At 43.8% G+C, this 16,266-nt stretch overlaps 1 protein-coding gene across 1 annotated transcript in view; it reads left to right on the top strand.

The window, feature by feature from the left end:
- The window catches only part of LOC147706476 (alpha-2-macroglobulin-like protein 1), a 312,029-nt gene extending 295,947 nt beyond the window's left edge, over positions 1-16,082 (top strand). Inside the window, exons 45-47 of the mRNA XM_086929615.1 lie at positions 73-102; positions 15,029-15,058; positions 16,018-16,082. Coding sequence (XP_086785741.1) covers positions 73-102; positions 15,029-15,058; positions 16,018-16,082 — 125 coding nt within the window. The remainder of the gene's footprint in view (positions 1-72; positions 103-15,028; positions 15,059-16,017) is intronic.
- Positions 16,083-16,266: the final 184 nt, after the last annotated feature.

Raw genomic sequence — 16,266 nt, 5'->3', positions numbered from 1 at the left:
AGTGATCATAATTGCTGGATATTGTAGCCTGCTTACTGAGTCTCCCATTCTTTTGTTTCTGTTTCTTGCTAGCATTAACATCAGAAATCACTGATGAACCAAGTAAGTATTTTCAAATATTTGCTGAAATGTCTTAATGATTTGAGTAATACAGAGTTGTACCCACTTACTTTCGGCAAGTAAATTCAGTGTCCACACTTTATGGGAGGGGCACAAGCCCATGTCTAGACTATTAGCAGAGGAGCTCAACTGCATACAATCTGATAGTTCCTAATCTCCAGTCAACACTCAGAAGCAGCCTGACCATCTGTTTCTGTTCTCCCCACATGGCCAAGCTCATCTATCAGACAGCATCAATCAAGCCTCCAAAACTCACAATTTTAGGACAAGAACGTTTCCCGAGTTTTTTAATTCAGCTCTAAACCCCGCTATTTAGTCATAAAGCTCTTCAAGATAGGACTCTCTGCAATCCTAGAGATTAGAGTACCTTTATCCATTTTCTGAACCCCAGACCACTTGCTTTGATGCATTTATTTCAATTTGAAAGTACACTAACTAAATGGAAATATACATATTACAGACACCAGTTTGCATCTTTTTTGGTATTTGTTTAAAAAAGTGTAGCTGAAAACTAAATAAGTTCTAAAGTATATTTGCTTGAATTCAGCAGTTTGAAAACCTTTTAAAAAACAGAAATGGGGAAAATGACCTGCTGGTATGTATTATAGAGTGATAACAGACCCTTCCCATTTAAGACATTTGAAAACGGCAGAGCAATAATGCAAAGTAATTTCTTTGATAAAAATCAATCATATTTATTGGATTTGGTAGCCTGCATTTTGACTCAGAATATTGCTTCCATTTTTTCTAGCATCACCAACTGAAAATACGCTTGAACCAAGTGAGTACTTTGAACGTTGACAAAAGAATCTTTATGTTGTTGAGAAGTTAAGAGCTGTGCATCCTTACATTCATAGAGAAAGTTCACAGTGCACTGTTTATGGAAGCAAATGCAGGCAGAGAAAGAAGACTATAGACCGAGGAGGACAGTATCTTATAAGCTCACTGTTTCTTGTCCCTTTGCTGTTCTCAGATGGAATCCTACCATGTGTTCACTTCCCTCATTATAGCCATGATCACACATTTACCAGCATTAGTCACATCAACAAAACTCACATTTTTAGCAAGAGATATTTTCTGATAATTGGTTCTATTCCAAACCCATGGCCTTGGCCATACATTCTCCACAATCAGATTCTCCCTGGAAACCTACACACTAGTATAATTCAATATGTGTGCCTTATCCCCAGACATCATAGTTTAATACATTTTTACATTTATTATTTTCCCAATTTAAATGTGCAGCACCTTAAGGAAAACATGCGTATTAGAAACAGCACTCTTTATTATTATTATTAATTTAAATCAGCTAAATAGTGAAATAAATCCCAAAGTTTTTTGTTTGTAATCAGCGGTCTTGAGACCTTTTGTAAAGAAAAAAGTAAAACTGGGATCAGCCTTCTGGTATTTTTCAAGATTGAGAATTGACACTGGTCATTTAAGAGATTATGAATCTCCAACATTTCAACATACTCTTCCGTGCCAGTCAGGCAGTTCCTTTAGTCAGACTCACAGTGAATAATGCTCCATGATACCATACAACAAATAGATATCCTTGAATGACCGTCCATTGTTCTTCTGACCTAAATGTGACAGCCAGAAATGCTTGCTTCAAAAGAATGATTTCCACATGGAATCTACAGCCATTTTACCAAGTCATTTCTTACAAAAGAGTGATCATAATTGCTGGATATTGTAGCCTGCTTTCTGAGCCTCCCATTATTTTGTTTCTGTTTCTTGCTAGCATTAACATCAGAAATCACTGATGAACCAAGTAAGTATTTTCAAATATTTTCTGAAATGTCTTAATGATTCGAGTAATAAAAAGTTGAACCCACTTACTTTCAGGGAGTAAATTCAGTGTCCACACTTTATGGGAGGGGCACAAGCCCATGTCTAGACTATTGGCAGAGGAGCTAATCTGCATACAATCTGATTGTTCCTAATCTCCAGTCAACACTCAGAAGCAGCCTGACCATCTGTTTCTGTTCTCCCCACATGGCCAAGCCCATCTATCAGACAGCATCAATCAAGCCTCCGAAACTCACAATTTTAGGACAAGAACCTTTCCCGAGTTTTTTAATTCAGCTCTAATCCCCACTATTTTGTCATAAAGCTTTTCAATATATGACTCTCTCTGCGATCCTACAGATTAGAGTACCTTTATCCATGTTCTGAACCCTAGACCACTTGCTTTGATACATTTATTTCATTTTGAAAGTATACTAACTAAATGAAAATATACATATTACAAACACCAGTTTGCATCTTTTTTGGTATTTGTTTAAAAGAAATGTAGCTGAAAACTAAATCAGTTCAAAAGTATATTTGTTTGAATTCAGCAGTTTGAAAAGCTTTTAAAAAACAAAGAAGTGGGGAAATGACCTGCTGGTATGTATTATAGAGTGATAAAGACCCTGCTCATTTAAGACATTTGAAAATGGCAGTTTCCCAAGATACTGTTCACGGCCAGTCAAGCAATGTAAACTGTAAGCAAATTTAAAGGATATTTGTTACATTACCAGTGAGATCAGAAGACCCCATGGCTATTCAGAGATTCACTGAGCAGGCCTCAAAACAACATTACATTTGGGATTTGTTTAAACAGACAGGTTTTCTGCCATTAGAAATCTAAACCACCAACTGTATCTACAGATCACTGCTGGTTTCTTTTGGATATTTATGATTTCCAATCTCCGGCCCCCATGCCAGAGGCACAGTCTATAAAAACATCAAAGCTTGCATGGCTCCTTATAGCTAAGTAGTAGCCAGCCCCGACGTTGTCTGGGTACGAAAAAGAATGTCTTAAATGATTTGAATAGACAAGGCAAAGTTTTTTTAAAAGTTCATGGCATAGTACATTTATTGTTTCATGCGACTTGCCTGTGCGGCTGCTCAGAACCCCTCTTTCTGTTGCGCGGAAGGTGAGCGTGTTGTCGGCGGTTTGTGGTCATTTCCGCAGAATGCGTATGGCTGAGATACCCGCCACCCCCTCTCAACACAATCCCCAAGAATTGGGAAACCGGAAACAGTTCTTGAACTTTTGGAAGGCGGGAAGGGAGTTACCCTTCCCGGCCGTATTTATTAAAATATGAAACAAAATTAAAACATTAAAATAAACAGTTTCATATTATGTACAATTTCATTACCACATTGCGATGTTTGGCTAACCTTAACATATTCTCTAATACAAAGGTTCTCCTAGCCGAACTAACATCCTATAAACATTAACTTGAACTTTTGAAATTGTACACCTAACGTTTAAGGGCCAACGGCAAGGTCGTAACCGGTGTCAAGATCCCTAAACCAGACATATCCCCCCCACTTGTGAGGGGCGACCGCACAGAGGCGTACCTCAAGTGCAACAACCAATTTCCCTTAACTTGACGGGGGCCCCAATAAACTCGTCGCCACTTAAAGGTCGTCCGAGGACTCGTGTGAGGTATCTAGAAGGTAGCGTAGACCCCCTCCCAAACCCCACACAACTTACCACATCTGCCGTCGCAGATATCCTGGCCCCGGGAAATTACCCAGGAGGGGGCTGTAACCCCTCCTACCCAGGAAGGGGCCTTGACCGCCTTTCCTTTACTCTCGGCGGCCCATCCTTAGAAGGGACCGCCTACCCGTTGAGGGGCCAATGGCCACCTCCCTCGAGCGCTCCCATCCGTAATGGGTGACGCCTACTCATAGGGATCTACCAATTAGTGCTCACCGATCATGACCTTACCGCCCGACCAAAATAAATACGACAATTCTAACTAAATTACTAACAGTGACTAAAATTACTTAAAGACAGTAACAAACAGCTTATCAACGAGCAAGATTACGAATCAACACTAGTGCAAGGTTACTTTATTCGAGACATACTACGAATTGACCGTTCTTTATTGCATAATCAAAATTAACACGATAATTATCACAACCTGCAAGAATTAGCGTTAGCACATCAAACTTTATTCAACAACAACTCGCTGTCCTCAGGGGCTGGTGGGTGGGTCAAAATTGCTCTTCGTTCCGTCTCGAGCTCACGTGCAGCGAGGGGGTGCAGCTTCAGAGCACAGGAACAAGAGGATGAGTTCTTGGCTCGTTGCTCCTTTTATCCGTCTTCAGGGCGGGCGTAACCCCGCCCCCGCCCGCCCCTAGGGCGTGGCCGGCCGCGTCAGTGTCTAGGCCAACCCACTCTAGGGCGGGAAAAAGCGCGCCCCGGCTACGCCGCTTCGGGCATACCAGCCGAGACGCGCCTCCCGCCCAAGATGGCTTCCCGGGGGGATCGTGGTACTCCACCATACGTTCGGGGGGACCGAATGGTCGCCCCTTTCCATATGGCTGAGATACCCGCCACCCCCTCTCAACACAATCCCCAAGAATTGGGAAACCGGAAACAGTTCTTGAACTTTTGGAAGGCGGGAAGGGAGTTACCCTTCCCGGCCGTATTTATTAAAATATGAAACAAAATTAAAACATTAAAATAAACAGTTTCATATTATGTACAATTTCATTACCACATTGCGATGTTTGGCTAACCTTAACATATTCTCTAATACAAAGGTTCTCCTAGCCGAACTAACATCCTATAAACATTAACTTGAACTTTTGAAATTGTACACCTAACGTTTAAGGGCCAACGGCAAGGTCGTAACCGGTGTCAAGATCCCTAAACCAGACATATCCCCCCCACTTGTGAGGGGCGACCGCACAGAGGCGTACCTCAAGTGCAACAACCAATTTCCCTTAACTTGACGGGGGCCCCAATAAACTCGTCGCCACTTAAAGGTCGTCCGAGGACTCGTGTGAGGTATCTAGAAGGTAGCGTAGACCCCCTCCCAAACCCCACACAACTTACCACATCTGCCGTCGCAGATATCCTGGCCCCGGAAAATTACCCAGGAGGGGGCTGTAACCCCTCCTACCCAGGAAGGGGCCTTGACCGCCTTTCCTTTACTCTCGGCGGCCCATCCTTAGAAGGGACCGCCTACCCGTTGAGGGGCCAATGGCCACCTCCCTCGAGCGCTCCCATCCGTAATGGGTGACGCCTACTCATAGGGATCTACCAATTAGTGCTCACCGATCATGACCTTACCGCCACAGGCCGGATAGTTGACCGGCTATCCGGACCCCCCCACACTCCTACCTAAAGGTCATGTCCTAAAGACCCCAGCCAAGCTATCAGGTCTCCTATGAGTAACTCGTTCCCCACCCGGGACAAATGAACACCATCACCCAAGTACATACTGTCCCCTTTAATACAACCATGCGAAATAGAATGCAGTGTATTTGACCGGAACAATCGACTCACTTTATTATTAATCTTCCTTACTGAATGATTCAGAGCAGAAACTGAACAAGCCCCCCGCCACACTTGTCGCGGGATCATATGGGACCATGCGATTGTGCACCCTGGAACTCTTCTCGCTAACCAACTTACAGTGGAAAGCATCGCCTCAAGAAGAAGTCGTCTACCAGTGGACACCAAATCGTTGCCCCCCAGATGTACTATGACTATAGCCGGCGGTGACCTCGTCCGCCCTAACAAACCTTCAAAATATGGTTGAAACTGGTCAATACAGAGCCCGACCTTTCCGTAGAAGGACACACTGTACCCGTATTCCACAGCCACGTGAATCATGTCACCTGCTTTGAATACGTCCGCGGCACGTCTCACGTATGAGTGGCCCACGACCCACACCTCCTTTTTCACAGCCGGTGATGTCTGACCGCTGACCCGGTGTTGGGTCGACTGCCCAGTCCGCCCCGCCTCGTAGGCTTGCGCAACTGAAAACCAAACAAAAACAAGAAGCATGAGTACATCATTACAGCTTCACAACATGTGCAACCGCACATACCTTTTATAACAGTTCGAGGACCAACGCCCCACACGTTTAACTTGTTCGACATTCAGACCCCTGGCTGTAGCCTCTGTAGCAGCCCCTATCCGAAAGGAATGGGTCCCAAACTCGCCGGGGTTCAAGCCCGCAGCGGAAATCGACATCGCAAGCACCCGCTGAAACTGAAACCTCGTCAGTGGGGTGGTGTCAGCGTGTCTCAACAAGGTCCCCCCCCATGATGCCACCCTTCGCGCTAAATATTCCTCTACGCATCTTACCGGGCACATGGAGGACCCGGGAATCCTTTGTACAATTATGCAGTCCCCCATTGCACCCTGATCGGTCTTGGACCTGACAAAGGAGACGGACATGGTCTCCCCCCTGACCTGGATGTGCTCTCGGCACAGTCCCCCCATCACATCCCGCTTGTTCCTCGACACTAGTTCGCTTACCCGCATAGCCCCATGGAATGCCAGCGCAAAAGCGGCTCGGAATAACACAGTTTCATACTGGGATGAACACGTTGAAGGGAGTACAGAAAATAACAGGGCCAGTCTATCCAGACCTATCGGGCGCCTTTCATCTACTCTGCGACCCTCAAGGCGTTGCCACCCACGTAGCGCTTTTTGTACAACGAAAGACGCTGTTGGGTCCTGGATCCCATAAGCCCTTGCCACAAAGGAAATGGCTGCCCGATGCCTCTGGGCCGTAGCCACAGATTTGCCTGCCTGACGTAAAGACAGCAGGAAGTTTACCACCGACTCCTCCTGGCCCCAAAGCTCCCCCCCAGCAGTCCCCAAAAAGGCCAAATAGGAACGGAACGCCCCTTCATATGCCTTCCTTGTCCGGGGTGCTAAACTCTCTCCCACGAGGTTTCGTAGTTCGGGGCACCGAGAGACCAGAGAGCTTCGGGAAAGGGTGCCGCCACCGGGTCCCCTGTGGGCAGAAAACCCCAGAAGGCCTGCATATGGAAACGAGAAAGCGCATCAGCCGCTTGGTTCATCACCCCCGGCACATGTCTGGCCTTAAATAGGACATTCAATTGCATACACAACAAAACAATTTCTTTGAGCAGTCTCAGTATCCACTTGCATCGTGCCGCCTGGCTATTGATACACTCAACCACGGTCATGTTATCAGACCAGAACACCACAGAGTGATCTCTAAACCCCTCAGGCCAAGTTTTCAGGGCCACCAGAATGGGGAACAGTTCAAGAAAAGCAATGTTACTCGTCAGCCCACCCTTATGCCACCATGGCGGCCATTTTTGAGCCGACCATTGTGTGCCAAATATGGCACCAAAACCCATGCTCCCTGCCGAATCTGTCCACAGCCCCAGCTCCTCGGAGGACACCGCCGGTTTGCTCCAGACAACTCGACCATTGAAATCCGCCAGAAATGCCAACCAAATGCGCATGTCCTGGCGAACCTCCGCCGAGAGCCTCGTGCGATGGTGACCCTCCTTTAGGCCGACCATGGCCTGAGCGATCGAGCGGGAAAAGGGGCGGGCCATCGGTATCACTCTCAGGGCAAAATTCAGCTGTCCCACCAATTGTTGCAGTTGGTGCAGCTTAACCTTAGACTGACTAATACACGTTTCCAGGGATGCCCTGAACCTTAGCACCTTGTCCCCTGGTAAACGAAAACAACCCTCCTCTGAGTCGATCTCGATCCCCAGAAACTCGAGGCAAGTCGAAGGACCCACGGTCTTACCTGGTGCCAGTGGCACACCAAAATGTTTCATTAGGACACAAAATTCATTCACAGCCTGACCGCATTCCGGGTCCCCGGCTGACCCTAGAAACAAAAAGTCATCGAGATAATGCATAACATGTTGAAACCCCGTCTTCCTTGTGAAGACCCATTGCAGGAAACAACTGAACTGCTCAAAATATGCACAAGATATAGAGCACCCCATTGGCATACATCTATCCAGGTAATAGTGTCCCTGAAACATGAAACCAAGAAGACGCTGATCGTCTGGGTGTACCGGGAGCAACCGGAACGCTGACTCGATATCCGATTTCGCCATCAGCGTACCGGGCCCTAGGCGATTCAATATGGCTACGGCCTCATCGAAAGATGCATATCGCACTGAACATACTTCCGGGTCTATCGCATCGTTTACGGAAAGACCACGTGGGGCTGATAAATTATGTATCAGCCGGAATTCACCCGGGTCCTTCTTGGGGACCACCCCTAACGGGGAACAAACAAAATTAGCAACCGGTGGCACGGTAAACGGACCGGCGACTCGACCCCGAGCCACCTCCTTCCCAATCTTCTCTTGTACCACGGTCGTGTGCTGCAAAACTGATATTTGGTTCTTACATTTCGCTATACCCTGAAAATCCCCCACTGGGATGCGGAAACCATATAAAAAACCCGTTCCGCAACACCCCAGCGGAAGCGTGATCCGGGTAATCGCTGAGCCAAGGAATCATTGCCATGGTATCAATTGGAGTAGGTAAAGGCGCCCCTCGGACTATTTCAGACCTGTTTGGCGCCTCCTCTACCCCCGTTATCACCCGTTTTGGCTCTGCACATGGACTCAGAATGGGATGCTTGTCCACACCCACTACATTCGTGCCTAAATTTGCATGACCCCTGGGGCCTCGTACATTTACCCCTGTTAAAATTCCAACAAATCCCCTTTTTACCTGTGGTGCCGTTCGGCTTCGAGTGGTAGTCGTTACTCGCACCTGATCGAAAGGACGTCCCAGCATATTGGCGGGAAGATTCCCCCGCACTACTCCCTACCAATGGCACATGTAACACACCAGTATCCTCCATTTTCGACCATGACACAGAATCATAACAATCCCAAGTTAAGTTTCTATCATGTTTTTTCGCTTTTCTGAACAGATTATCGTAACAGAACCACTGATTGCCCCCATGGGACACAGAATACCCCATGATCCTTGATTGATAAATCGGCAATTCGGGCAGCAACTCGGGCCTACGTTCGCCCAGGATGGATGTAAAAATCCCCCAGGCCTTGCCCCAGTTGCCAATGTTTTCATTTACCTTAAAGGCGGCCATCTTGGCGCGCCAAACACTCGGCTGCATGAGCTCTTTTAGGCTCTTAACATGCTCCATCTCATAATGATCGGTAAGCAACGAGAAGATGTTTACATACTCATCTGCCCATATCTTCTCCTTAACAGCCAAAGGGACATGTTGACCCAACTTTTCCCTTCGTGAAGGGGCAGACTCATCCCTCGCAATCGGCAATGGCCGCTTACCTGAACCGGAAGCTGTCTCTGCGGCTGAGCCTATCCCAGGTGGCTTTCCTCCTGCCGCAGCCGGCACGATAACAGGCGATGCGGCCTTCGCCGCCACCCTTGATTCACGCAGTTGCTTTATCAACACCCGTGCATCGTCAGCCGTGGCGCCCTCGCCATCTTTGCCCAACCACGCTGCTAATTGTGCTGCCAGCTCGGGCGGCATATCCCCTCCGGACACAGGGGTGACCACCACAGGAATCGGATTCCCCTCCGCCGGCGCCGGAGTTGGCTCTTCGAGTGGGGTACAGGGAACCGGAATGTCCCCTCCAGCTGCCCCCCTTCTGGGCCTCTTGCCTTTCCCTCCCGGAGCTATTCCAGCCAAAGGACGTTTCGGTCCCTCTTCCCCGTCTTTTTCCGCCATTCGTTTCTTTAGGTCGGTCACCTCTTTCATAAGGACTCTCAGCATCTGGTCGGTAGTCATTCGCTTTCCAACTTTCTTAGGCATTCCCCAACAGAGAATCTGTAAGACAAACAAGAAAGATTACAACGCTCAAAATTGCTCTTCGTTCCGTCTCGAGCTCACGTGCAGCGAGGGGGTGCAGCTTCAGAGCACAGGAACAAGAGGATGAGTTCTTGGCTCGTTGCTCCTTTTATCCGTCTTCAGGGCGGGCGTAACCCCGCCCCCGCCCGCCCCTAGGGCGTGGCCGGCCGCGTCAGTGTCTAGGCCAACCCACTCTAGGGCGGGAAAAAGCGCGCCCCGGCTACGCCGCTTCGGGCATACCAGCCGAGACGCGCCTCCCGCCCAAGATGGCTTCCCGGGGGGATCGTGGTACTCCACCATACGTTCGGGGGGACCGAATGGTCGCCCCTTTCCAAACGTGTGTGTCCGCTCTTGCCGACGCCCCTGATCAGTCCTGGCATGCACACTGAGGGTGTGTGCCTTAGTAGGTTCACGCACTCCCCAAAGACTTGCTTGGAGCAATTAGATGCCCCACATAGCGTCACTGACAAAAGCCACAACTCCAAGGACGGTATTCCCCATCTCCGCAATGCTTCCGGCGTCTCTGAAGGCACACGCCTACAACAATGCTAAATGACACCCCCACTTCAAGACGTGTCAGAACGCTATTCTCACACAGAATGCTTTTTGCAAGCATTGCTTTACAGCAGAACGCCCACAACGGACTACTTTGTCCCAAAACGGTATTTTTCACACGTAATGTATATATTGGGCGGGTGTATAGCCTATGTCCATCTGCTTATACTCACCTTTCCAATGCTGAATTGGGTGTTCGGATTGGCGCTGTAGTTCCGGAGCTTACCCGCCTAAAAGCTTTGGGCTCTCTCTTTATGATATTAGTATAGACTTCACCGCCTGAAATTTTTTTTTTGAGAAATAGGATTAAGATGATACTTTTTACTTCTGAAAAACAAAAATGTGTCCCAGACTTTATACACATTTTTTGTCAGTGTAAAGTTTTTATTTATCATTTTTCATATTGGATTACCATGACTTTCATGGCTGATGCAAAGGTGCATCTTCTCATTCTGAAATTCTGGTGTCACTTTAAGTCTTTTGAGTCCAGCTAATATATCGGCCAAGGTAGAGCTAACCAAGTGCCTGCCATTGGAAACTGAGCAGTTCCTACTGTTCAAATGAGGAGGCGGAACTGTTGTGTATGTGGAACTGTAATGTTGTCTATTTAAGGTAGTTGTCCTGCACCCACATAGATCTGCATAAACAGCTTTCTCTCTAGAAACACAGAACATTATCCATAGCTCTATTGAGTCCTGATAATCCATGTGCACATACTAAGACTAACCCTGCTTCTACGAAAGATTAGTTTGATTTTACAACAATAACTTACAGGATGGCAGCAACGCAGAATAGTGGTAGTACCATGCATGCAGTTCTGGTGAAGGAAAACAAAGTAATAAAGATACAGAGCAATTTCCTTGAAAGGTTGAGTGTTTATGACTCTGTAGAAGATGAAGACTAACTCGGGGTAGAGAAATCTGGATGTAATTATGAGTGCGTATACTTATAAAAAATAATGTAAAATAACATTTGGCAGATCCAGCTTGAGTTCCAGCTATACTTATATAATTCATTCTAATCATCGTTATCTAGGCTAGCGTTGGTTCATTGCCAAAAGGAAAGAGTTCTATTTGCATTGTCTTATCAGTGAGACTCAGTTCAATCCTAGAATGACAAGATTGGTTAGCCATATTTTGACCTAGCAGCTAAGATGATGAAAAGTTGATGAAGAGAATGCACATCTCATACACCAAAGTTTGTACTGATAATCCGAGGGTCCTAATAACTGTCCTCAAGATCAGTAATGATGGTGAGAATCATTAGTATTTTTCTTTTGGAGAGATTTGTGTTATACATGGTCCCCAAAATACTTTAAAACTGATTGGACAGTGTCGGGTCTGATGTACTCATGATTGCCAGAAAGCCATTGTCCCATGAAAGCATACAGTAGATAGATATCACAGGTTCTAGAGCAATAATGCAAAGTCATTGATCTGATGAAAAGCATCATATTTATTGGATTTGGTAGCCTGCATTTTGACTCAGAATATTGCTTCCAATTTTCCTAGCATCACCAACTGAAAATACACTTGAACCAAGTGAGTACTTTGAACGTTGACAAAATATTCTTTATGTTGTTGAGTAGTTAAGAGCTGTGCATCCTTACATTCATAGAGAAAGTTCACAGTGCACTGTTTATGGAAGCAAATGCAGGCAGAGAATGTAGACTATGGACCGAGGAGGACAGTATCCTATAAGCTCACTTTTTCTTGTCCCCCTGCTGTTCTCAAATGGAATCCTACCATGTGTTCACTTCTCTCATTATAGCCACGGTCACCCAATTACCAGCATTAGTCACATCACCAAAACTCACATTTTTAGCAATAGATATTTTCTGATAATTGGTTCTATTCCAAACCCATAGCCTTGGCCATACATTATCCACAATCAGATTCTCCCTGGAAACCTACACACTAGTATAATTCAATATGTGTGCCTTATCCCCAGACATCATAGTTTAATAAATGTTTATATTTTCCCAAATTAAATGTGCAGCACCTTAAGGAAAACATGCATATTAGAAACAGCACTCTTTATTATTATTATTATTTTAAATCAGCTACATAGTGAAATAAATCCCAAAGCTTTTTATTTGTAATCAGCACTCTTAAGACCTTTTTTTTTAAAAAAAAAAGCAAAACTGGGATCAACCTTCTGGTATTTTTCAAGATTGAGAATTGACACTCATCATTTAAGAGATTATGAATCTACAAAATTTCAACATACTCTTCCTTGCCAGTCAAGCAGTTCCTTTAGTCAGACTCACAGTAAATAATGCTCTATGATACCATACAACAAATAGATATCCTTGAATGACCGTCCATTGTTCTTCTGACCTAAATTTGACAGCCAGAAATGCATGCTTCAAAAGAATGATTTCCACATGGAATCTACAGCCAGTTTACCAAGTCATTTCTTACAAAAGAGTGATCATAATTGCTGGGTATTGTAGCCTGCTTTCTGAACCTCCCATTATTTTGTTTCTGTTTCTTGCTAGCATTAACATCCAAAGTCACTGATGAACCAAGTAAGTATTTTCAAATATTTGCTGAAATGTCTTAATGATTCGAGTAATAAAAAGTTGTACCCACTTACTTTCAGCGAGTAAATTCAGTGTCCACACTTTATGGGAGGGGCACAAGCCCATGTCTAGACCATTGGCAGAGGAGCTAATCTTCATACAATCTGATTGTTCCTAATCTCCAGTCAACACTCAGAAGCAGCCTGACCATCTGTTTCTGTTCTCCCCACATGGCCAAGCTCATCTATCAGACAGCATCAAACAAGCCTCCAAAACTCACAATTTTAGGGCAAGAACTTTTCCCGATTTTTTATTTCAGCTCTAAACCCCACTATTTAGTCTTAAAGCTCTTCAAGATAGGACTCTCTCTGCAATCCTACAGATTAGACTACCTTTATCCATGTTCTGAACCCCAGACTACTTGCTTTGATACATTTATTTCGATTTGAAAGTACACTAACTAAATGAAAATATACATATTACAAACATCAGTTTCCATCTTTTTTGGAATTTGTTTAAAAGAAATGTAGCTGAAAACTAAATCAGTTCTAAAGTATATTTGTTTGAATTCAGCAGTTTGAAAAGCTTTTAAAAAACAAAGAAGTGCGGAAATGACCTGCTGGTATGTATTATAGAGTGATAACAGACCCTGCTCTTTTAAGACATTTGAAAACGGCAGTTTCCCAAGATACTGTTCACGGCCAGTCAGGCAATGTAAACTGTAAACAAATTTAAAGAATATTTGTTCCATTACCAGTGAGATCAGAAGACCTCATGGCTATTCAGAGATTAACTGAGCAGGCCTCAAAACAACATTACATTTGGGGTTTGTTTAAACAGGCGGTTTTCTGGCATTAAAACTCTAAACCACCAACTGTATCTAGAGATCACTGCTGGTTTCTTTTGGATATTTATGAGTTCCATTCTCCGGCCCCCATGCCAGAGGAATTTTCTATAAAAATATCAAAGCTTGGATGGCTCCTTATACCTAACTTAACCGCCTGAATTGTTTTTTTTTTTAGAAATAGGATTAAGATGATACTTTTTACTTCTGAAAAGCGAAAATGTGTCCCAGACTTTATACAAATTTTTTTGTCAGTAAAACATTTTTATTCATCATTTTTCCTATTCGATTAACATGACTTCCATGGCTGATGCAAAGGTGCATCTTCTCATGCTGAAATTCTGGTGTCACTTTAGGTCTTTTGACTCCTGCTAATATATCGGCCAAGGTAGAGCTAACCAAGTGCCTGCCATTGGAAACTGAGCAGTTCCTACTGTTCAAATGAGGAGGCAGAACTTTTGTGAATGTGGAACTGTAATGCTGTCTATTTAAGGTAGTTGTCCTGCACCCACATAGATCTGCATAAGCAGCTTTCTCTCTAAAAACGCTGAACATTATCCATAGCTCCATTGAGTTCTGATAATTCATTTGCACATACTAAGACTAACCCTGCTTCTATGAAAGATTAGTTTGATTTTACAGCACTAACTTACAGGATGGCAGCAACGCAGAATAGTGGTAGTACCATGCATGAACTTCTGGTCAAGGAAAACAAAGTAATAAAGATACAGAGCAATTTCCTTGAAAGGTTGAGTGTTTATGACTCTGTAGAAGACAAAGACTAACTTGAGGTAGCGAAATCTGGTTGTAATTATGAGTGTGTATACTTATAAAAAATGATGTAAAATAATATTTGTCAGATCCAGCTTGAGTTCCAGCTATTCTTATATAATTCATTCTAATCATCGTTATCTAGGCTATCGTTTGTTCATTGCCAATAGGAAAGAGTTCTATTTGCATTGTCTTATCCGTGAGACTCAGTTTAATCCTAGAATGACAAGATTGGTTAGCCATATTTTGACCTAGCAGCCAAGATGATGAAAAGTTGATGCAGAGAATGTACATCTCACACATCAAAGTTTGTACTGATAATCCGGGGTCCTAATAACTGTCCTCAAGATCAGTAATGATGGTGAGAAACATTAGTATTTTTCTTTTGAAGAAATTCGTGTTACACATGGTCCCCAAAATATTTTAAAACTGATTCGACATTGTTGTATCTGATGTACTCATCATTGCCAGAAAGCCATTGTCCCATGAAAGTATACAGTAGAAAGATATCACAGGTTTTAGAGCAATAATGCAAAGTCATTTCTGTGATAAAAATCTATCATATTTATTGGATTTGGTAGCCTGTATTTTGACTCATAATATTGCTTTCATTTTTCCTAGCATCACCAACTGAAAATACACTTGAACCAAGTGAGTACTTTGAACGTTGACAAAAGAATCTTTATGTTGTTGAGAAGTTAAGAACTGTGCATTCTCACATTCATAGAAAAAGTTCACAGTGCACTGTTTATGGAAGAAAATGCAGGCAGAGAAAGTAGACTATAGACCGAGTAGGACAGTATCCTATAAGCTCACTGTTTCTTGTCCCTCCGCTGTTCTCAGATGGAATCCTACCATGTGTTCACTTCTCTCATTACAGTCACGATCACCCATTTACCAGCATTAGTCACATCACCAAAACTCACATTTTTAGCAAGAGATATTTTCTGATAATTTGTTCTGTTCTAAACCCATAGCCTTGGCCATACATTCTCCACAATCAGATTCTCCCTGGAAACCTACACACTAGTATAATTCAATATGTGTGCCTCATCCCCAGACATCATAGTTTGATAAATTTTCATATTTTCCCAATTTAAATGTGCAGCAACTTAAGGAAAACATGCATATTAGATACAGCACTCTTTATTATTATTATTATTTTAAAACAGCTAAACAGTGAAATAAAACCCAAAGTATTTTGTTTGAAATCAGCACTCTTAAGACCTTTTTCAAAACAGAAGTAAAACTGGGATCAGCCTTCTGGTTTTTTTCAAGATTGAGAATTGACACTGGTCATTTAAGAGATTATGAATCTACATTATTTCAACACACTCTTCCATGCCAGTCAGGCAGTTCCTTTAATCAAACTCACAGTGAATAATGCTCTACAATACCATACAACAATTAGATATCCTTGAATGACCGTCCATTGTTCTTCTGATCTAAATTTGACAGTTAGAAATGCATGCTTCAAAAGAATGATTTCCACATGGAATATACAGCCAGCTTTTTACCATGTCATTTCTTAGAAAAGAGTGATCATAATTGCTGGATATTGTAGCCTGCTTACCGAGTCTCCCAATTATTTTGTTTCTGTTTCTTGCTAGCATTAACATCAGAAATCACTGATGAACCAAGTAAGTATTTTCAAATATTTGCTGAAATGTCTTAATGATTTGAGTAATAAAGAGTCTTACCCACTTACTTTCAGCAAGTAAAATCAGTGTCCACACTTTATGGGATGGGGCCCAAGCCCAAGTCTAGACTATTGGCAGAGGAGCTCAACTGCATACAATCTAATTGTTCCTAATCTCCAGTCGACACTCAGAAGCAGCCTGACCATCTGTTTCTGTTCT

The sequence above is a fragment of the Lissotriton vulgaris genome, chromosome 7 (assembly GCF_964263255.1).
Source record: "Lissotriton vulgaris chromosome 7, aLisVul1.2, whole genome shotgun sequence".
In the NCBI taxonomy this organism is placed as follows: domain Eukaryota; kingdom Metazoa; phylum Chordata; class Amphibia; order Caudata; family Salamandridae; genus Lissotriton; species Lissotriton vulgaris.
This window is presented reverse-complemented; position numbering and strand designations above follow the sequence as displayed.